General features: G+C 51.7%; 1 protein-coding gene across 1 annotated transcript in view; it reads right to left on the bottom strand.

The window, feature by feature from the left end:
* Positions 1-5,892: 5,892 nt before the first annotated feature.
* Positions 5,893-23,109, bottom strand: part of ilk (integrin-linked kinase) — a 136,542-nt gene continuing 119,325 nt past the window's right edge. Inside the window, exons 11-13 of the mRNA XM_038818234.1 lie at positions 15,424-15,523; positions 9,128-9,258; positions 5,893-7,140 (exon numbers count right to left, since the gene is read on the bottom strand). Coding sequence (XP_038674162.1) covers positions 6,991-7,140; positions 9,128-9,258; positions 15,424-15,523 — 381 coding nt within the window. The 3' untranslated portion in view covers positions 5,893-6,990. The remainder of the gene's footprint in view (positions 7,141-9,127; positions 9,259-15,423; positions 15,524-23,109) is intronic.

Below are 23,109 nucleotides of genomic sequence, written 5' to 3'. Positions count from 1 at the left end.
TAGGTTAATCCCAGAGCTGAAGGGGTTGGATTATGAGGAGAGGTTGAGTAGACTGGGACTGTACTCGTTGGAATTTAGAAGGATGAGGGGGGATCTTATAGAAACATTTAAAATTATGAAGGGAATAGATAGGATAGATGCGGGCAGGTTGTTTCCACTGGCGGGTGAAAGCAGAACTAGGGGACATAGCCTCAAAATAAGGGGAAGTAGATTTAGGACTGAATTTAGGAGGAACTTCTTCACCCAAAGGGTTGTGAATCTATGGAATTCCTTGCCCAGTGAAGCAGTTGAGGCTCCTTCATTACATGTTTTTAAAGTAAAGATAGATAGTTTTTTGAAGAATAAAGGGATTAAGGGTTATGGTGTTCGGGCCGGAAAGTGGAGCTGAATCCACAAAAGATCAGCCATGATCTCATTGAATGGCGGAGCAGGCTCGAGGGGCCAGATGGCCTACTCCTGCTCCTAGTTCTTATGTTCTTATGTAACCCTGTGTCTGTACTCACTGACTGCACTGGAAAGAGGAAGATCATGTGTGCTGTGTCCTTTTTTATATGGGTTGGTGTAATGCCCCCCTGTGGTAGTGTCACCTCTGTGTGTATCGTGCATGCTCATTGGTCGTGTCCTATCTTACTGACCTATTGGTTGAGTGTCTGTGTGTCATGTCTCTGGTGCTCCCTCTAGTGTCTAGCAAGTCTACGTATATTTACATTAACCCCTTGTGTATCTATAGTGATGCATATCACCACACCCTCAACCTCCATCTTTCCAACGAAAACAATCCTAATCTACTCAACCTTTCTTCATAGCTAGCACCCTCCATACCAGGCAACATTCTGGTGAACCTCCATGCACCCTTTCTAAAGCAACCACATCCTTCTGGTAATGTGGCGACCAGAACTGCACGCAGTATTCCAAATGTGGCCTAACCAAAGTCATATACAACTGTAACATGACATGCCGACCTTTGTACTCAATACCCCATCCGAGGAAGGCAAACATGCTGTCTGCCTTCTTGACCACTCTATCCACCTGCGTTGCCACCTTCAGGGTACAATGGACCTGAACTCCCAGATCTCTCTGTATATCAATTTTCCCCAGGACTCTTCCATTGACCGTATAGTCCGCTTTTGAATTTGATCTTCCAAAATGCATCACCTCGCATTTGCCTGGATTGAACTTCATCTGCCATTTCTCTGCCCAACTCTCCAATCCATCTATATTTTGCTGTATTCTCTGACAGTCCTCCTCGTTCTCTGCAACTCCACCAATCTTAGTATCATCTGCAAACTTGCTCATCAGACCACCTACACCTTTCTCCAGGTCATTTATGTATATCACAAACAACAGTGGATTGGATTGGATTTGTTTATTGTCACGTGTACCGAGGTACAGTGAAAAGTATTTTTCTGGAAGCAGCTCAACAGATCATTAAGTACATGGGAAGAAAAGGGAATAAAAGAAGAACGAGTATAAGTTAAGTAAAAAGTGGATCTGTTGGGGAGAGCTCGCAGAGAGTCGCCTCGCTCTGGCGCCATCTTGGAAATCATCCCTGTGGAACACCACTAGTCACCTTTCTCCATTTTAAGACACTCCCTTCCACCACTACTCTGTCTCCTGTTGCCCAGCCAGTTCTTTATCCATCTAGCTAGTACACCCTGAACCCCATACAACTTCACTTTTTCCATTAACCTGACATGGGAAACTTTATCAAATGCCTTACTGTATATGACATCTACAGCCCTTCCCTCATCAATTAACTTTGTCACTTCCTCAAAGAATTCTATTAGGTTTGTAAGACATGACCTTCCCTGCACAAAACCATGCTGCCTATCACTGATAAGTCTATTTTCTTCCAAATGTGAATAGATCCTATCCCTCAGTATCTTCTCCAACAGTTTGCCTACCACTGATGTCAAGCTCACAGGTCTATAATTCCCTGGATTATCCCTGCGACCCTTCTTAAACAAAGGGACAACATTAGCAATTCGCTAGTCCTCCGGGACCTCACCCGTGCTCAAGGATGCTGCAAAGGTATCTGTTAAGGCCCCAGCTATTTCGTCCCTCGCTTCCCTCAGTAACCTGGGATAGATCCCATCGGGTCCTGGGGACTTGTCCACCTTAATGCCTTTTAGAATACCCAAACCTCCCCCTTCCTTATACCGACATGACCTAGAGTATTTAAACATCCATCCCTAACCTCAACATCCATCATGTCCCTCTCCTTGGTGAATACCGATGCAAAGTACTCATTAAGAATCTCACCCATTTCCTCTGACTCCACGCATAAATTCCCTCTTTTGTCTTTGAGTGGGCCAATCCTTTCTCCAGTTGGGCCAATCCTTCCTCCAGGCAATTCATCAGCAACAGATGCAGAGAGAGCAGCTGCAGCCACTCAAGGTGGATTGGCCTCACTGAATTGTCCTTCATTGGAAAAAATCAATTGGGTACTCAAAATTATTATTTTTTTTAAAGTCCTGGGACAAAGGGAGGGGCCCTGGGACAGAGGGCGGGGTTTTGGAGCAGAGGGCAGGGCCCTGGGACAGAGGGCGGGGTTTTGGAGAAGAGGGCGGGGTCTTGGGACAGAGGGCGGGGTTTTGGAGCAGGGGAAGGGCTCTGGGACAGAGGGCGGGGTTTTAGAGCAGGGCTCTGGGGCAGAGGGCAGGGCCCTGGGACAGAGGGCGGGGTTTTAGAGCAGGGCCCTGGGGCAGAGGGCAGGGCCCTGGAACAGAGGGCAGGGCCCTGGAACAGAGGGCAGGGCCCTGGGACAGGGGGCAGGGCCCTGGGACAGGGGGCAGGGCCCTGGGACAGGGGGCAGGGCTCTGGGACAGAGGGCAGGGCTCTGGGACAGAGGGCAGGGCCCTGGGATAGAGGGCGGGGTTTCAGAGCAGGGGGCAGGGCCCTGGGACAGAGGGCAGGGCCCTGGAGAAGAGGGCGGGGTCCTGGGGCAGAGGGCGGGGTTTTTGGAGAGCAGGGGGCAGGGCCCTGGGACAGAGGGCAGGGCCCTGGGGCAGAGGGCGGGGTTTCGGAGCAGGGCTCTGGGGCAAAGGGCAGGAATACGAAGAGGGCGGGGTCCTGGGACAGAGGGCGGGGTTTTGGAGCAGGGCTCTGGGGCAAAGGGCAGGAATACGAAGAGGGCGGGGTCCTGGGACAGAGGGCGGGGTTTCAGAGCAGGGGGCAGGGCCCTGGGACAGAGGACAGGGCTCTGGGACAGAGGGCAGGGCTCTGGGACAGAGGGCAGGGCCCTGGGACAGAGGGCAGGGCCCTGGGACAGAGGGCGGGGTTTTGGAACAGGAGGCAGGGCTCTGGGACAGAGGGCAGGGCCCTGGAGCAGAGGGCGGGGTTTTGAAGAGGGCGGGGTCCTGGACAGAGGGCAGGGTTTTGGAGAAGAGGGCAGGGTTTTGGAGAAGAGGGCGGGGTCGTGGGGCAGAGGGCAGGGTTTTGGAGAAGAGGGAAGGGCCCTGGGACAGAGGGCGAGGTTTCAGAGCAGGGGGCGGGGTCCTGGGACAGAGGACGGAGTCCTGGGGCAGAGGGCAGGGCCCTAGGACAGAGGGCAGGGCCCTGGGACAGAGGGTGGAGTCCTGGGGCAGAGGGCAGGGCCCTGGGACAGAGGGAGGGGTTTCGGAGCAGGGGCAGGGCCCTGGGGCAGAGGGCGGGGTATCGGAGCAGGGGGCAGGGTCCTGGGACAGAGGGCGGGATTTCGGAGCAGGGGGCGGGGTCCTGGGACAGAGGGCAGGGCCCTGGGACAGAGGGCGGGGTTTTAGAGCAGGGCTCTGGGACAGAGGGCAGGGCTCTGGGACAGAGGGCAGGGCCCTGGGGCAGAGCCCTGGGACAGAGGGCAGGGCTCTGGGACAGAGGGCGGGGTCCTGGGGCAGAGGGCAGGATTTCGGAGAAGAGGGCGGGGTCCTGGGACAGAGGGCAGGGCCCGGGACAGAGGGCGGGGTTTCGGAGCAGGGCTCTGGGACAGAGGGCAGGGCTCTGGGACAGAGGGCAGGGCTCTGGGACAGAGGGCAGGGCTCTGGGACAGAGGGCAGGGCTCTGGGACAGAGGGCAGGGCTCTGGGACAGAGGGCAGGGCCCTGGGACAGAGGGCAGGGCCCTGGGACAGAGGGCAGGGCCCTGGGACAGAGGGCAGGGCCCTGGGACAGAGGGCAGGGCCCTGGGACAGAGGGCAGGGCCCTGGGACAGAGGGCGGGGTTTCGGAGCAGGGGCGGGGCTCTGGGACAGAGGGCAGGGCTCTGGGACAGAGGGCAGGGCCCTGGGGCAGAGGGCAGGGCCCTGGGGCAGAGTTTCAGAGCAGGGGACGGGGCTCTGGGACAGAGGGCAGGGCCCTGGGACAGAGGGCGGGGCCCTGGGGCAGAGTGCGGGGCTCTGGGACAGAGGGTGGGGCTCTGGGACAGAGGGCGGGGTCCTGGGGCAGAGGGCAGGATTTCGGAGAAGAGGGCGGGGTCCTGGGGCAGAGGGCAGGGCCCTGGGGAAGAGGGCGGGGTTTCAGAGCAGTGGGCGGGGCCCTGGGGCAGAGCCTGGGACAGAGGGCAGGGTTTCGGAGCAGGGGGAGGGGTCCTGGGGCAGAGGGCAGGACCCTGGGGCAGAGGGCGGGGTTTCAGAGCCGGGGGCGGGGCCCTGGGGCAGAATCCTGGGACAGAGGGTGGGGTTTCGGAGCAGGGGGCGGGGCCCTGGGGCAGGGTTTTGGAGCAGGGGGCGGGGGTTCAGAGCAGGGGGCAGGGTCCTGGGGCAGAGGGCGGGGTCCTGGGGCAGGGGGGCGGGGTTTTGGAGCAGGGGGCAGGGTCCTGGGGTAGGGAGCGGGGTTTCGGAGCAGGGGGCAGGGTCCTGGGGCAGAGCACTGGGTCCTGGGGCAGAGGGCGCGGTTTTGGAGCAGGGGCGGGGTCCTGGGGCAGAGGGCGCGGTTTTGGAGCAGGGGCGGGGTCCTGGGGCAGAGGGCGGTTCGTTGGATATATTCAAGAGGGAGCTGGACTTGGCTCTTGTGGCTAAAGGGATCGAGGGGTAAGGAGAGAACGCGGGTGTGGGACACTGAGTTTGCATGATCAGCCATGATCATATTGAATGGTGGTACAGGCTTGAAGGGCCGAATGGCCTCCTCCTGCACCTATTTCTGTGTAATGTTTCTAGAAGCCACCTTTCGTGCGACCGCTCAGGTCACTGCCGTCACTGAAAGTCAAATGCTGGATTATCTGACAAGAAATGGCTCCTGTGCAGCCTGCGAGCTGACAGACAGTTTCTCAGCTGAGCCAGCATTTATTTCAAAAATAATAAAGTTTTCCCACGGTCTGCATCATCAGTGATAGAGTATGGAGAGGGATAGTTCTCTGTAGAGCCCAGGCTGAGGCTGTATTCTGTATAGTCAGTATAGTATTTCATAAAAGTTTACCAACAGCCTTACCTCCAACTGGATTTGTACGTGCAGATCATGAACAGCCCCATCGAAGACCCAAAATGAGGGGCGGCAACGTGGACAGTTGTTAGCACTGCTGCCTCACAGCGCCAGGGACCCGGGTTGTGTGTGGAGTCTGCACGTTCTCCCAGTGTCTGCGTGGATTTCCTCCGGGTGCTCCAGTTTCCTCCCATAGTCCAATGACGTGCAGATTAGGTGGATTGGCCGTGATAAATTGCCCCTTAATGTCCAAAACAAATGTGTAGATTAAGTGGGGCTACAGAGATAGGGTGGGAGTGTGGCCTCGGTAGGGTCTGTGCAGACTCGATAGACCCAATGGCCTTCTTCTGCACTGTAGGGATTTGATGGATTCAATCTAGTGAAATAATTGGAAGGTCAGAGGGGAGTTCTGTCAACGTCTCGAACATCAGGTAACTTTCAAAGTGTCTGTGAAGAGTTCCAAGTTCTGGATATCCAACAGTGAGATGTGCCAATACAATGCTATAACTTGGAAATTTGTCTTTAATGCAAAGTCCATAAAGTTACATTTTCAATCAAACAGCAGTGACTTGTAATAATAATCAGAAATATATAAGTGTTATATAAATTATATAAATGGTTAGCATTTCCGTTTGGGTAATGCTGCCGTGCCCAAGGACGCAACAGTAGTGTGTTCAGGATCCAGTAGGTGGCAACAGTGGGTAGAGGAGTTAGTGAAGATGGACCATTGCACAGGTCAGAGCACGGGACGAGGGGCAGGCACAAGGTGTTCATATTTCCCACACATAGACCAGTGAGAAGAGGATGCAAATTACAATAACTGCTCAGGGAAGCCCGGTGGCACTGGAACATTGGGAATGTCTCCCAGTCCAACCCTGATCTGATTGTAAGTTTATAACTGCCAAGGGTTCCTGTCTGACAGGGAGAGGGTGGGTCAGACATTGACCTTTCACCCTCTGGAACCTGTGGTCAAATTCAGTCCCAGAGGAGATACGGGTGGTGCGGCAGTGACTGGGAGAGAGGAGGTTCGATGACGTTTCCACAGGTAGAGTTACAAGCAGACACAGGTTAAGAGAACAATAAGCAATAAAGCAGATGTTTGGAGCTGATCTTTACAAATGTTGATCTTTTACAATACTGACAACAGGAACCTGCATCTGCCTGGAGAGCCAGAGACATTGAGACAGTGACCCTGTACTGACAGCCAGGGGGTAGATCTGGAAAGTGATCTGGAGCAGGAGCCCCAGCGGGGCCTGTCTGAATTCTCCTCTCTCTCTAAACCAGGGATCAGCTTGCAGGGCTCCACTCAATTTGATTTTAAGCTTCCCTCGTCACCAGACTGGGTGATAATGAAGGCCTCCTCCATATGGAATAACAGAGTTCCTGTCAATATAGAATAGGCAGAGAAAAGGCAGCAACAGAGACACTCGCTGTAAACCAATGGAGACCGTAACAGGTTTCTGATTCTCCAAGTCAGGGTTCTGGGGCAGTGAGAGTCCTGATGGTGGGATAGTCGTGCGGGGGCTGCGTGTGGTTGCTGGAAGCGTTAAGGCTGACAGGTTGAGGGTAAAGGGGACAGAAATCCTGCCACCCCCTCTTTATCTACTTGTCTTGCATCTTCTCCATGATAGGCACAATCATGTCAAACTTTGGTCTTTTAGCTGGATCCTCATTCATGCAGATCTTCATCAGTTTGCAGATATGAGGGGAGATGCCTGGAGGGATGGTGGGTCGCAAACCTTCCAGAGACACCTGCAAAATCACAGCCAACTGCTTAAACACTTCAAATATTCTTTAATTATTTCAACAGCACATCTGAAAGAAAGTACTTTAAGGGAACAAAGGACTCATAACACTGACCCTCTGACAGTGCGGCACTCCCTCAGTACTAACCCTCTGACAGTGCGGCACTCCCTCAGTACTAACCCTCTGACAGTGCAGCACTCCCTCAGTACTGACCCTCTGACAGTGCGGCACTCCTTCAGTACTGACCCTCTGACAGTGCGGCACTCCCTCAGTACTGACCCTCTGACAGTGCAGCACTCCCTCAGTACTGACCCTCTGACAGTGCGGCACTCCCTCTGTACTGACCCTCTGACAGTGCGGCGCTCCCTCTGTACTGACCCTCTGACAGTGCAGCACTCCCTCAGTATTGACCGTCTGACTGTGCGGCACTCCCTCAGTACTGACCCTCTGACAGTGCAGCACTCCCTCAGTACTGACCATCTGACAGTGCAGCACTCCTTCAGTACTGACCCTCTGACAGTGCAGCACTCCCTCAGTACTGACCCTCTGACAGTGCAGCACTCCCTCAGTACTGACCCTCTGACAGTGCGGCACTCCCTCTGTACTGACCCTCTGACAGTGCGGCGCTCCCTCTGTACTGACCCTCTGACAGTGCAGCACTCCCTCAGTACTGACCCTCTGACAGTGCAGCACTCCCTCAGTACTGACCCTCTGACAGTGCGGCACTCCCTCAGTACTGACCCTCTGACAGTGCAGCACTCCTTCAGTACTGACCCTCTGACAGTGCAGCACTCCCTCAGTACTGACCCTCTGACAGTGCAGCACTCTCTCAGTACTGACCCTCTGACAGTGGCAGCCCTCCCTCAATACTGACCCTCTGACAGTGCAGCACTCTCTCAGTACTGACCCTCTGACAGTGCAGCACTCTCTCAGTACTGACCCTCTGACAGTGCAGCACTCCTTCAGTACTGACCCTCTGACAGTGCGACGCTCCCTCAGTACTGACCCTCTGACAGTGCAGCACTCCCTCAGTACTGACCCTCTGACAGTGCGGAGCTCCCTCAGTACTGACCCTCTGACAGTGCAGCACTCCCTCAGTACTGACCCTCTGACAGTGCAGCACTCCCTCAGTACTGACCCTCTGACAGTGCAGCACTCCCTCAGTACTGACCCTCTGACAGTGCAGCACTCCCTCAGTACTGACCCTCTGACAGTGCGGCACTCCCTCAGTACTGACCCTCTGACAGTGCAGCACTCCCTCAGTACTGACCCTCTGACAGTGCGGCACTCCCTCGGTACTGACCCTCTGACAGTGCGGCACTCCCTCGGTACTGACCCTCTGACAGTGCGGCACTCCCTCAGTACTGACCCTCTGACAGTGCGGCACTCCCTCAGTACTGACCCTCTGACAGTGCGGCACTCTCTCAGTACTGACCCTCTGACAGTGCGGCACTCCCTCAGTACTGACCCTCGGACAGTGCGGCACTCCCTCAGTACTGACCCTCGGACAGTGCAGCACTCCCTCAGTACTGACTCTCTGACAGTGTAGCACTCCCTCAGTACTGACCCTCTGACAGTGCGGCACTCCCTCAGTACTGACCCTCGGACAGTGCGGCACTCCCTCAGTACTGACCCTCGGACAGTGCAGTATTTCCACTCTGCCACAATGGGAATTTCAATCTGGATTTTGATTTCAATTTTCGGAACAGGATTTGATCCCATGAAATGGCTCTGAGGTTTGGGTGTTTCTCACTCAACCATGGTCAAAACCCTTTTTTTGCACCTCCAACAGGTCAATCCTTCAGCCTTGTAAATTCAAAGAAATAAAAGACAAATTTCTGAAACTTATTTTCATAATTTAACCCGTTGATTTCTGCAGGACACCAGACCGGTCCACGTAACACTCCTTTGTCCTCGTGTTGAGAGAGGTGGGAGCACGGAGTTGAATCTTTTCCCTTGGAGAGCTCCCAGTCGGCAGATAAGGAAAACTTACCTTCATTCCGATCTCCATGTTGGAGAGATCTGCAAACGGAACCTCGCGGGTCACCAGCTCCCATAGGAGAATGGCAAAGCTCCACATGTCCGCCGATCGCCTGTTTATCTCTTCCGGCTTTTTCTGAAGAGCTGGGTTGAGAAAAGGGAAGCAGTCAGGACGAGCTGCATTAGAATTACTACTGACTGAGCACCAACAATTTGACCTGTGACACAACCCAGTCAGATCATTGAGCCAGAGTATGGGCCAGAGAGCAAGGTTATGAGAGTTTGACAGAGTGCTCCAGTGTTAATTCACCATCAGCAGCAAGAGGCAAACTGATCAGATCAATGTGTGGCTGGAGAGATGGTGTCGGACGAAGGGATTTAGATTCCTGAGACATTGGACCGATTCTGGGGAAGATTGGATCTGTGCGAGCTGGAGCAGTTCCATTCCAGTGGTGTGTGCATCGCTGGTTAGGCCAGCATTTATTACCCATCCCTAGTTGCCCTTCAGAAGGTGGTGAGCTGCCTTCTTGAACCGCTGCAGTCCCTGAGGTGTAGGTATACCCACAGTGCTGTTAGGAAGGGGGTTCCAGGATGTTTCCCCAGTGACAGTGAAGGAACGGCCGATATATTTCCAAGTCAGGGTGGTGAGTGACTTGGAGGGGAACCTCCAGGTGGCGGGGTTCCCAGGAATCTGCTGCTCTTGTCCTTCTAGATTGCAGTGGTCGTGGGTTTGTAAGGTGTTGTCGAAGGAACCTTGGCAAGTTACATAGATACATAGAAGATAGGAGCAGGAGGAGGCCTTTTGGCCCTTCGAGCCTGCTCTGCCATTCATCACGATCATGGCTGATCATCCAACTCAATAGCCTAATCCTGCTTTCTCCCTATAGCCTTCGATCCCATTCTCCCTAAGTGCTGTATCCAGCCGCTTCTTGAATATATTCAAAGTTTTAGCGTCAACTACTTCCTGTGGTAATGAATTCCACAGGCTCACCACTCTTTGTGTGAAGAAATGTCTCCTTACTGCAGTGCACCTTGAAGATGGTACACACGGCTGCCACTGTTGGTCGGTGGTGGAGGGTCTGAATGTTTGTGGAAGGGGAGCAATCAAGCGGGGCTGCTTTGTCCTGGATGGTGTCGAGCTTTTTGAGTGTTATTGGAGCTGCGCTCATCCAGGCAAGTGGAGAGTATCCCATTATTCTCCTGACTTGTGCCTTGTAGATGGCGGACAGGCTTTGAGGGGTCAGGAGGTGAGTTACTCACCGTAAGAGTCCTAGCCTTTGACCTGCCCTGGTAGCCACAGTATTTATGTGGCTGGGTCCAGTTCAGTTTCTGATCAATGGTAACCCCCAGGATGTTGATTGTGGGGGATTCAGTGATGGTAATGCCATTGAATGTCAAGAGGCGATGGTCAGATCCTCTCTTGTAGGAGATGGTCATTGCCTGGCACTTGTGTGGCACAAATGTAACTTGTCAGCCCAAGCCTGGATATTAGTCCAGGCCTTGCTGCATTTGGACATGGACTGCATTTGCAGACATGGGAGTCGCAAATGGTGCTGAACATTGTGCAGTCATCCACAAACATCTCCACTTCTGACCTTATGATGGAAGGGAAGTCATTGATGAAGCAGCTGAAGATGGTTGGGCCTCGGCCACTCCCCTGAGGAACTCCTGCAGTGATGTCCTGGAGCTGAGATAATTGACCTCCAACCATCACAACTATGCCCAATATCCTCACAGGTAATTACTGTGGTGTTGGGGAGGGTTTAAACGAGAGTGGCAGGGGGGTGGGAACCTGAGTGGGAGACACAAGAGAGGAAAACAAAGATAGAAATTCATTTTTTATTTATAAATTTAGAGTAGCCAATTATTTTTTTTCCAATTAAGGAGCAATTTGCGTGGCCAATCCACCTACCCTGCACATCTTTGGGTTCTGGGGGTGAAATCTACACAGACATGGGGAGAATGTGGAAAACAAAGATAAAAATAAAAGACAGAAAAGTGGAAGGCAGAGGAAACAAAGGCCAGCAGAAAATAGGACCATTGTGTAAATAAAATGTTTACAAATGTTAAAAAGACAAGTCTGAATGCTCTGGATCACAGAGCATTCACAATAAGGTGGACAAATTAGCAACACAAATTGGTATAAATGGTACGATACGAGTGAGATTACGGAGACATGGTGACCAAGTCACTCACCACCCTGACTTGGAAATATATCACCGTTCCTTCACTGTCGCCGGGGCAACATCCTGGAACTCCCTCCCTAACAGCACTGTGGGTTTACCTACACCTCAAGCATTGCAGTAGTTCAAGAAAGCAGCTCACCACCACTTTCTGAAGGGCAACTAGGGATGGGCAATAAATGACTGGCCTAACCAGCAAGGCCCACATCCCGCAAATGAATTTTTTTTCAAAAATTGAATATCTAAGGCTACTCAATATTTCAGGACAGACAAAAAGGAAGGAGGTGGGGTGGTGCTGTTTGTTAAAGATCAAATCAGAGAATGGATATTGGTTCAGAACAGATGTTGAATCAGTCTGTGTGGAGCTAAGAAACAATACAGAGTGGGAAATACCTATTGGTCTCCAAACAGTAGTACGGTAGGGATAGCGTTAAACAGGGAATTAGAGATACGTGTAACAAGGGTGCTACAATAATCATGAGTGACTTTAATCTATATATAGACCAGGCAAACCAAATTCTCAAAAATAATGTGCTGGATGAATTCCTGTGGTGTGTACGAGATGGATTTTTAAACTAGTGTGTTGAGGAACCAACTGAGGAATATACTATCCTAGATTTGGTATTACACAATGAAACTGCAGCTGTATAAAACCCTGGTTAGACCCCACTGGGAGTCACTGGGAGCAGTTCTGGATACCACACCTTGGGAAGGATGTTTTGGCCTTGGAAGGAGGGCAATGTAAGTTTACTGAAATGATACATAATAATAATAATATTTATTAGTGTCACAAGTGGGCTCACATTAACACTGCAACACAGTTACTGTGAAAAGCCGCTAGTCGCCACAATCCGGCCCAGGGAATTGTCTACCTTAATGCAATTTAGGATACTCAACACTGTCTCCTTTGATACATATTTTTAAAATAAATTTAGAGCACCCAATTTAGCGTGGCCAATCCTCCTAGCCTGCACATCTTTGGGTTGTGGGGGTGAGACCCACGCAGACATGGGGAAAATGTGCAAACTCCACATGGACAGTAACCCGGGGACGGGATCAAAACCGGGTCCTGGGTGCCGTGAGGCAGCAGTGCTAACCACTGCGCCACCATGCCACCTCCTTCTTGAGATATTGAAGTTCTCAAGAGTATTGCTGGGGAATTTTCTGGAAAAAGCAGCAAGCCTGAGGATTGGAAGCAGTTCAGGATTCAGCAAAGGAGGGCCAAGAGGTTGATTAAATGGGAAAATAGAGTATGAGAGTAAACTTGCAAAGAACGTTAAAGAGGAATGTAAAACATATATAAAGCTAAAATTCTCTTGCTGTGAATTAGTCTGATCCAGATATCGGACAGCGAGTCTAATCCAGATATTTGAAAGCGATTCTGATCCGGATATCCGACAGTGAGTCTGATCCCGATATCCGACAGTGAGTCTGATCCCGATATCCGACAGTGAGTCTGATCCGGATATCCAACAGTGAATTACTCTGATCCGGATTCAGACAGTGAATTACTCAGATCCGGATTCAGACAGTGAATTAGTCCGATCCGGATTCAGACAGTGAATTAGTCCGATCCGGATTCAGACAGTGAATTAGTCTGATCCGGATTCAGGCAGTTAATTAGTCTGATCCGGATATCCAACAGTGAATTAGTCTAATCCAGATTCCGACAGTGAATTAGTCTGATCCGGATTCAGACAGTGAATTAGTCTGATCCGGATTCCGACAGCGAATTAGTCTGATCCGGATTCCGACAGTGAATTAGTCTGATCCGGATTCAGGCAGTGAATTAGACTGATCCGGATTCAGACAGTGAATTAGTCTGATCCGGATTCCGACAGTGAATTAGTCTGATCCGTATATCCAACAGTGAATTAGTCTGATCCGGATTCAGACAGTGAATTAGTCTGATCTGGATTCAGACAGTGAATTAGTCTGATCCGGATTCAGACAGTGAATTAGTCTGACCCGGATTCAGACAGTGAATTAGTCTGATCTGGATTCCGACAGTGAATTAGTCTGATCCGGATATCCAACAGTGAATTAGTCTGATCCGGATTCCGACAGAGTCTGTTCCGGATTCCGACAGTGAATTAGTCTGATCCGAATTCAGACAGTGAATTAGTCTGATCCGGATTCAGACAGTGAATTAGTCTGTTCCGGATTCCGACAGTGAATTAGTCTGATCCGTATATCCAGCAGTGAATTAGTCTGATCCGGATATCCAACAGTGAATTAGTCTGATCCGGATATCCAACAGTGAATTTGTCTGATCCGTATATCCAACAGTGAATTAGTCTGATCCGGATAGCCAACAGTGAATTAGTTTGATCCGGATTCAGACAGTGAATTACTCTGATCCGGATTCAGACAGTGAATTAGTCTGATCCGGATTCAGACAGTGAATTTGTCTGATCCGGATTCCGACAGTGACTTAGTCTGATCCGGATTCCAACAGTGAATTACTCTGATCCGGATTCAGACAGTGAATTAGTCTGATCCGGATATCCAACGGTGAATTAGTCTGATCCGGATTCTGACAGTGAATTAGTCTGATCCGGATATCCAACAGTGAATTTGTCTGATCCGGATTCCGACAGTGAATTAGTCTGATCCGGATTCAGACAGTGAATTAGTCTGATCCGGATTCCGACAGTGAATTAGTCTGATCCGGATTCCGACCGTGAATTAGTCTGATCCGGATTCAGACAGTGAATTAGTCTGTACCAGGATTCAGACCGTGAATTAGTCTGATCCGGATTCTGACAGTGAACTAGTCTGATCCGGATATCCAACAGTGAATTAGTCTGATCCGGATATCCAACAGTAAATTAGTTTGATCCGGATTCAGACAGTGAATTAGTCTGATCCGGATATCCAACAGTGAATTACTCTGACCCGGATTCCGACCGTGAATTAGTCTGATCCGGATTCAGACAGTGAGTCTGATCCGGATATCCAACAGTGAATTAGTCTGATCCGGATTCCGACAGTGAATTAGTCTGATCCGGATTCCGACAGTGAGTCTGATCCGGATATCCAACAGTGAATTAGTCTGATCCGGATATCCAACCGTGAATTTGTCTGATCCGGATTCCGACAGCGAGTCTGATCCGGATATCCAACAGTGAATTAGTCTGATCCGGATTCAGACAGTGAATTAGTCTGATCCGGATTCAGACAGTGAATTTGTCTGATCCGGATTCAGACAGTGAATTTGTCTGATCCGGATTCAGACAGTGAATTAGTCTGATCCGGATTCAGTCAGTGAATTACTCTGATCCGGATATCCAACAGTGAATTAGTCTGATCCGGATATCCAACAGTGAATTACTCTGATCCGGATATCCAACAGTGAATTAGTCTGATCCGGATGTCCAACAGTGAATTTGTCTGATCCGGATTCCGACAGTGATTGTGTTTAATCAGTCTATGTGACAGTCAATCTGATCTGGATTGGTTTGATCCTGATATTGAACGGTGTGTCTATTCTGGAACATAGAACATTACAGCGCAGTACAGGCCCTTCGGCCCTCGATGTTGCACCGACCTGTGAAACCCTTCTAAAGTCCCTCTACACTATTCCCTTATCATACATATGTCTATCCAATGACCATTTGAAGTCCCTTAGTGTTGGCGAGTCCACTACTGTTGCAGGCAGGGCATTCCACGCCCTTATTACTCTCCGAGTAAAGAACCTACCTCTGACATCTGTCCTATATCTATCTCCCCTCAATTTAAAGCTATGTCCCCTCGTGCTGGACATCACCATCCGAGGAAAAAGGCTCTCACTGTCCACCCTATCTAATCCTCTGATCATCTTGTATGCCTCAATTAAGTCACCTCTTAACCTTCTTCGCTCTAACGAAAACAGCCTCAAGTCCTTCAGCCTTTCCCCATATGATCTTCCCTCCATACCAGGCAACCTTCTTGTAAATCTCCTCTGTACCCGTTCCATTGCTTCCACATCCTTCCTATAATGTGGCGACCAGAACTAATATTCAGCTTTTGGAGCGTGCATGTTTTTATTGCACTGCATGTTGATGCGGATAGGAAGATGCCCACAGTGCATAATGCTGTCGATGGTTCAGTGAACAGGAATAAAGATGCGAGGGGAATACCTCACCTTCTGGAGCTACCCAGGCTGGGCAGTACATTCTTCCTGGGCATTGGAAGGAGAACTTGACGTCGGCCATGCTGATTCGAGCTGTCATATCCTCATCAATCTGTTCATCACAAAACAGAAAATGATAAATGTGGCTGAGCTGTGAGAGAAAAGGCTCCTGTTCATGTTTCAGAATCAAAATGTAATTGATTCAGCCTCGTATCACTCTCCAACCCTTTCCTCTAGTCCTACAAGGTTATTCCCCTTGGAAAATTGCCAATTCTCTTCTACTCACGATTAAATCTGTCTGCTCCACATTCTCAAACCATGCATTTGTGATCCTAAACACATGTTGGTGTGTGAACAAGTCTCCTTCTGTTCTTTTGCCATTCACTAAATTGATGTCCCCTGGTTCTCCACCAATGGGAGGGGATCTTCTCTGTCTATTCTGTCCAGGCCCATGATGAGTTTGAGCATATCTATCATTGGAACCAAATGGCCTGTTTCTTGCTTTAAATTTGATGTAATTCTCAGTAAATCTTCTACTAGCCGTGTCCTCCCAGGAGGAACACCCCAACTTCTCCATCCTGTCCACAGATATTTACCTTTCTGCCCCGTCAAGTACCATCTCCCCTGGAGCTGGTCTCAATGTCCGAGGAATTGAAAGTCCTCCCTCCTGCACCATCTCTACAGCCAATGCATTTGTCTGCTCCACCCTCCTTCCCTATTTATACTCACTTGTACACGGCACTGGGAGTAACTACCTTTGAAATGCTGCCTGCTAGTTTCTGTGCTAGCTTCCTACACTCTGCCTACAGGACCACATCCCTGTTTCCACCGGTGTTGTTGCTACCGATACGCACTGTAACGCTGGCTGTTCACCCTCCCCTCTTTGCAGCCAATCAATGACATTCTTCACCCTGGCACCAAGGAGGTAACACACCATCCTGGAGACAAACCCATGGCCACACAAACTCCAGTCCTTTCCCCGAACTATCCAATCCCCCGGCACTGTTGCTTTCACATTCTTCCTTTGTCTCTGAAAAGCTGAGTCAGCTGTAGTATTGACAGTCAGAGAGATCTGGGTGTACAGGTCCACAGGTCACTGAAAGGGGCAACACAGGTAGAGAAGCCGGTATATGATGGTGGTCTTCTTGAAGCAGGTGCGGACCTCGGAGTGAAGTAGGGATAGGTTAAAGATGTCTGTGAATACCTCTGCCAGCTGGTATCCTTGCAGAAAAATACTTTTCACTGTACCTCGGTACACGTGACAATAAACAAATCCAATCCAATCCAATCCAGAAGGTAGTCAAGAAGGCATACGGCATGCTTGCCTTCATTGGCTGGGGCGTTGAGTATAAAAATTGGCAAGTCATGTTGCAGCTGTATAGAACCTTAGTTAGGCCACACTTGGAGTATAGTGTTCAATTCTGGTTGCCACACTACCAGAAGGATGTGGAGGCTTTAGAGAGGGTGCAGAAGAGATTTACCAGGATGTTGCCCGGCATGGGGCGCATTAGCTATGAGGAGAGGTTGAATAAACTTGGCTTGTTCTCACTTGAACGAAGGCGGCTGAGGGGGTGACCTGATAGAGGTCTACAAAATTATGAGGGGCATAGACAGAGTGGATAGTCAGAGGCTTTTTCCCAGGGTAGAGGGGTCAATTACTAGGGGGCATAGGTTTAAGGTGCGATGGGCAAAGTTTAGAGGAGATGTACGAGACAAGTTTTTTTACACAGAGGATAGTGGGTGCCTGGAACTCGCTGCCGGAAGAGGTGGTGGAAGTAGGGACGATAGTGACGTTTAAGGGGCATCTTGACAAATACATGAATAGGATGGGAAAAGAGGGATACGGACCCCGGATGTGTGGAAGATTTTAGTTTAGACGGGCAGCATGGTCGGCACAGGCTTGGAGGGCCGAAGGGCCTGTTCCTGTGCTGTACTTTTCTTTGTTCTAGTGCTGTGAACCTGGCTCTGACTGTGCTCCCTCAATAAACCACCACTTTTACAAATTAGTCAGACATCAACTACTGCTCAAAGAGAGTTTCAAACGGTGACCATAGAACAATAGAACTTACAGTGCAGAAGGACATTTGGCCCATCAGCCCTTGGAAAGAACGCCCTATTTAAGCACACGTCTTCACCCTATCCCTGTAACCCCACCTATCCTTTTGGACACTAAAGTGCAATTTATCATGGCCAATCCACCTAACCTGCACATCTTTCGTCTGTGGGAGGAAACCGCAACACCCAGAGGGTGGGAGGGATTCACATTTCTGGATAACTGGGGCTCTTTCTGGGGAAGGTGGGACCTCTATAGACAGGATGGTCTACATCTGAACCTGAGGAGTACCAATATCCTGGGGGGGAGATTTGTTAGTGCTCTTTGGGGGGGTTTAAACTAATTCAGCAGGGACATGGGAACCTGGATTGTAGTTTTGGGGTACGGGAGATTGAGAGTATAGAGGTCAGGAGCACAGATTTGACTTCGCAGGAGGGTGCCAGTGTTCAGGTAGGTGGTTTGAAGTGTGTCTACTTCAATGCCAGGAGTATACGAAATAAGGTAGGGGAACTGGCAGCATGGGTTGGTACCTGGGACTTCGATGTTGTGGCCATTTCAGAGACACGGATAGAGCAGGGACAGGAATGGTTATTGCAGGTCCGGGGTTTAGGTGTTTTAGTAAGCTCAGAGAAGGGGGCAAAAGAGGGGGAGGTGTGGCGCTGCTAGTCAAGGACAGTATTACGGTGGCGGAAAGGATGCTAGATGGGGACTCTTCTTCCGAGGTAGTATGGGCTGAGGTTAGAAACAGGAAAGGAGAGGTCACCTTGTTGGGAGTTTTCTATAGGCCACCTAATAGTTCTAGGGATGTAGAGGAAAGGATGGCGAAGATGATTCTGGAAAAGAGCGAAAGTAACAGGGTAGTTGTTATGGGAGACTTTAACTTTCCAAATATTGACTGGAAAAGATATAGTTCGAATACATTAGATGGGTCGTTCTTTGTACAATGTGTGCAGGAGGGTTTCCTAACACAATATGTTGACAGGCCAACAAGAGGCGAGGTCACCTTGGATTTGGTTTTGGGTAATGAACCAGGCCAGGTGTTAGATCTGGAGGTAGGTGAGCACTTTGGAAACAGTGACCACAATTCGGTGACCTTTACGTTAGTGATGGAAAGGGATAAGTATACCCCGCAGGGCAAGAGTTATAGCTGGGGGAAGGGCAATTATGATGCCATTAGACATGACTTAGGATGTGTAGGTTGGAGAAGTAGGCTGCAAGGGTTGGGCACACTGGATATGTGGAGCTTGTTCAAGGAACAGCTATTGCATGTTCTTGATAAGTACGTACCAGTCAGGCAGGGAGGAAGGGGTCGAGCGAGGGAACCGTGGTTTACCAAAGAAGTGGAATCTCTTGTTAAGAGGAAGAAGGAGGCCTATGTGAAGATGAGGCGTGAAGTTTCAGTTGGGGCGCTTGATAGTTACAAGGAAGCGAGGAAGGATCTAAAAAGTGCCAGAGGATAGCAAATGTGGTCCCTTTGTTCAAGAAGGGGAGTAGAGATAACCCCGGTAACTATAGGCCGGTGAGCCTCACGTCTGTTGTGGGTAAAGTCTTGGAGAGGATTATAAGAGATACGATTTATAATCATCTAGATAGGAATAATATGATTAGGGATAGGCAGCATGGTTTTGTGAAGGGTAGGTCATGCCTCACAAACCTTATCGAGTTCTTTGAGAAGGTGACTGAACAGGTAGACGAGGGTAGAGCAGTTGATGTGGTGTATATGGATTTCAGTAAAGCGTTTGATAAGGTTCCCCACGGTCGTCTATTGCAGAAAATACGGAGGCTGGGGATTGAGGGTGATTTAGAGATGTGGATCAGAAATTGGCTAGTTGAAAGAAGACAGAGGGTGGTGGTTGATGGCAAATGTTCAGAATGGAGTTCAGTTACGAGTGGCGTACCACAAGGATCTGTTCTGGGGCCGTTGCTGTTTGTCATTTTTATAAATGACCTAGAGGAGGGCACAGAAGGTTGGGTGAGTAAATTTGCAGACGACACTAAAGTCGGTGGAGTTGTAGACAGTGTGGAAGGATGTTGCAGGTTACAGAGGGACATAGATAAGCTGCAGAGCTGGGCTGAGAGGTGGCAAATGGAGTTTAATGTAGAGAAGTGTGAGGTGATTCACTTTGGAAAGAATAACAGGAATGCGGAATATTTGGCTAATGATAAAATTCTTAACAGTGTGGATGAGCAGAGGGATCTCGGTGTCCATGTACGTAGATCCCTGAAAGTTGCCACCCAGGTTCATAGGGTTGTGAAGAAGGCCTATGGTGTGTTGGCCTTTATTGGTAGAGGGATTGAGTTCCAGAGCCATGAGGTCATGTTGCAGTTGTACAAAACTCTGGTACGGCCGCATTTGGAGTATTGCGTACAGTTCTGGTCGCCTCATTATAGGAAGGACGTGGAAGCTTTGGAACGGGTGCAGAGGAGATTTACCAGGATGTTGCCTGGTATGGAGGGAAAATCTTATGAGGAAAGGCTGATGGACTTGAGGTTGTTTTCGTTAGAGAGAAGAAGGTTAAGAGGTGACTTAATAGAGGCATACAAAATGATCAGAGGGTTAGATAGGGTGGACAGTGAGAACCTTCTCCCGCGGATGGAGGTGGCTAGCACGAGGGGACATAGCCTTAAATTGAGGGGTAATAGATATAGGACAAAGGTCAGAGGTGGGTTTTTTACGCAAAGAGTGGTGAGGCCGTGGAATGTCCTACCTGCAACAGTAGTGAACTCGCCAACATTGAGGGCATTTAAAAGTTTATTGGATAAGCATATGGATGATAATGGCATAAAGTAGGTTAGATGGCCTTTAGTTTTTGACTTTCCATGTCGGTGCAACATCGTGGGCCGAAGGGCCTGTACTGCGCTGTATCGTTCTATGTTCTATGTTAAACCCACACAGATACGGGGAGAACGTGCAGACTCCACACGATCACCGGAGGCTGGAATTGAACCTGGTACCCTGGAGCTGTGAGGTGGCAGTGGGATTCAACCCCATCGCCTCAAGAAACCTCGAGCAAATGCCATTCAGAACTGGCCTCCACACAGAACACTCGTGGGGGTCTCCCAGGGGATTGCAGGCCCCCGACTGCATGTCCTTTTGGGCAGGGAGGCACCCTGACAGCCTGGCACTACCAGCCTGGCACTGCCAGGGGCATTACCAGGATATGCTGCCATTGTTTGCACGGTGGCGATCGGATTGTGGGGGGGGGGGCCTCCTACTGCGTTGGGGCTTGTGGGGCAGCCTGCACGGGTGTTGGGGGGCCCAGGGACCCTCCTACTGCGTTGGGGCTTGTGGGGCGGCCTGCGCAGGTGTTGGGGGGCCCAGGGTGTGAGGGAGTCACGCCGGGACTCAATGCTACACTAAGCAGTCCCGGTGTGCTGAAAGCGGGGCTGTGCACGGCCTTGGCCGCGTGTTCCCCGCTGATTACCCACCCTCCCCCGCCCCAACTAACCCGAGTGCCGTTTGACAGCGTTGTGACTCTCGGCGCTGTACCCAGCGTTGTGACTCTCGGCGCTGTGCCCAGCGTTGTGATTCTCGGCGCTGTGCCCAGTGCCCAGCGCTGTGACTCTCGGGGCTGTGCCCAGCGCTGTGACTCTCGGGGCTGTGCCCAGCGTTGTGACTCTCGGCGCTGTGCCCAGCGTTGTGACTCTCGGCGCTGTGCCCAGCGTTGTGATTCTCGGCGCTGTGCCCAGCGTTGTGATTCTCGGGGCTGTGCCCAGCGTTGTGATTCTCGGCGCTGTGCCCAGCGTTGTGATTCTCGGCGCTGTGCCCAGCGTTGTGATTCTCGGGGCTGTGCCCAGCGTTGTGATTCTCGGCGCTGTGCCCAGCGTTGTGATTCTCGGGGCTGTGCCCGGCGTTGTGATTCTCGGGGCTGTGCCCAGCGTTGTGATTCTCGGCGCTGTGCCCAGCGTTGTGACTCTCGGCGCTGTGCCCAGCGTTGTGATTCTCGGGGCTGTGCCCAGCGTTGTGACTCTCGGCGCTGTGCCCAGTGCCCAGCGTTGTGACTCTCGGCGCTGTGCCCAGCGTTGTGATTCTCGGCGCTGTGCCCAGCGTTGTGATTCTCGGCGCTGTGCCCAGCGTTGTGACTCTCGGGGCTGTGCCCAGCGTTGTGATTCTCGGCGCTGTGCCCAGTGCCCAGCGTTGTGATTCTCGGGGCTGTGCCCAGCATTGTGACTCTCGGCGCTGCGCCCAGTGCCCAGCGTTGTGACTCTCGGCGCTGTGCCCAGCGTTGCGATTCTCGGCGCTGTGCCCAGCGTTGCGATTCTCGGCGCTGTGCCCAGCGTTGTGATTCTCGGGGCTGTGCCCAGCGTTGTAACTCTCGGCGCTGTGCCCAGCGTTGTAACTCTCGGCGCTGTGCCCAGCGTTGTGATTCTCGGCGCTGTGCCCAGCGCTGTGACTCTCGGCGCTGTGCCCAGCGTTGTGATTCTCGGCGCTGTGCCCAGCGTTGTGATTCTCGGCGCTGTGCCCAGCGTTGTGATTCTCGGCGCTGTGCCCAGCGTTGTGATTCTCGGCGCTGTGCCCAGTGCCCAGCGTTGTGATTCTCGGGGCTGTGCCCAGCGTTGTGATTCTCAGGGCTGTGCCCAGCGTTGTGATTCTCGGGGCTGTGCCCAGCGTTGTGATTCTCGGCGCTGTGCCCAGTGCCCAGCACTGTGATTCTCGGCGCTGTGCCCAGCGTTGTGACTCTCGGCGCTGTGCCCAGCGTTGTGATTCTCGGCGCTGTGCCCAGCGTTGTGACTCTCGGGGCTGTGCCCAGCGTTGTGATTCTCGGGGCTGTGCCCAGCGTTGTGATTCTCGGGGCTGTGCCCAGCGTTGTGATTCTCGGCGCTGTGCCCAGTGCCCAGCGTTGTGATTCTCAGCGTTGTGACTCTCGGCGCTGTGCCCAGCGTTGTGATTCTCAGGGCTGTGCCCAGCGTTGTGATTCTCGGGGCTGTGCCCAGCGTTGTGATTCTCGGCGCTGTGCCCAGTGCCCAGCGTTGTGATTCTCGGGGCTGTGCCCAGCGTTGTGATTCTCGGCGCTGTGCCCAGCGTTGTGACTCTCGGCGCTGTGCCCAGTGCCCAGCACTGTGATTCTCGGCGCTGTGCCCAGCGTTGTGATTCTCGGCGCTGTGCCCAGCGTTGTGATTCTCGGCGCTGTGCCCAGCGTTGTGATTCTCGGCGCTGTGCCCAGCGTTGTGACTCTCGGCGCTGTGCCCAGTGCCCAGCGTTGTGACTCTCGGCGCTGTGCCCAGCGTTGTGATTCTCGGCGCTGTGCCCAGCGTTGTGATTCTCGGCGCTGTACCCAGCGTTGTGATTCTCGGCGCTGTGCCCAGCGTTGTGATTCTCGGCGCTGTGCCCAGTGCCCAGCGCTGTGATGCTCGGCACTGTGCCCGGCGTTGTGACTCTCGGCGCTGTGCCCAGCGTTGTGATTCTCAGCGCTGTGCCCAGTGCCGTTGTGACTCTCGGTGCTGTGCCCAGCGTTGTGATTCTCGGCGCTGTGCCCAGCGTTGTGATTCTCGGCGCTGTGCCCAGCGTTGTGACTCTCGGCGCTGTGCCCAGCGTTGTGATTCTCGGCGCTGTGCCCAGCGCTGTGTCCAGCGTTGTGATTCTCGGGGCTGTGCCCAGCGTTGTGACTCTCGGCGCTGTGCCCAGCGTTGTGATTCTCGGGGCT

The sequence above is a fragment of the Scyliorhinus canicula genome, chromosome 14 (assembly GCF_902713615.1).
Source record: "Scyliorhinus canicula chromosome 14, sScyCan1.1, whole genome shotgun sequence".
Taxonomy (NCBI): Eukaryota; Metazoa; Chordata; class Chondrichthyes; order Carcharhiniformes; family Scyliorhinidae; genus Scyliorhinus; species Scyliorhinus canicula.
The sequence above is the reverse complement of the archived record's forward strand: the minus strand, read 5'-3'. Positions and strand labels throughout refer to the sequence as shown.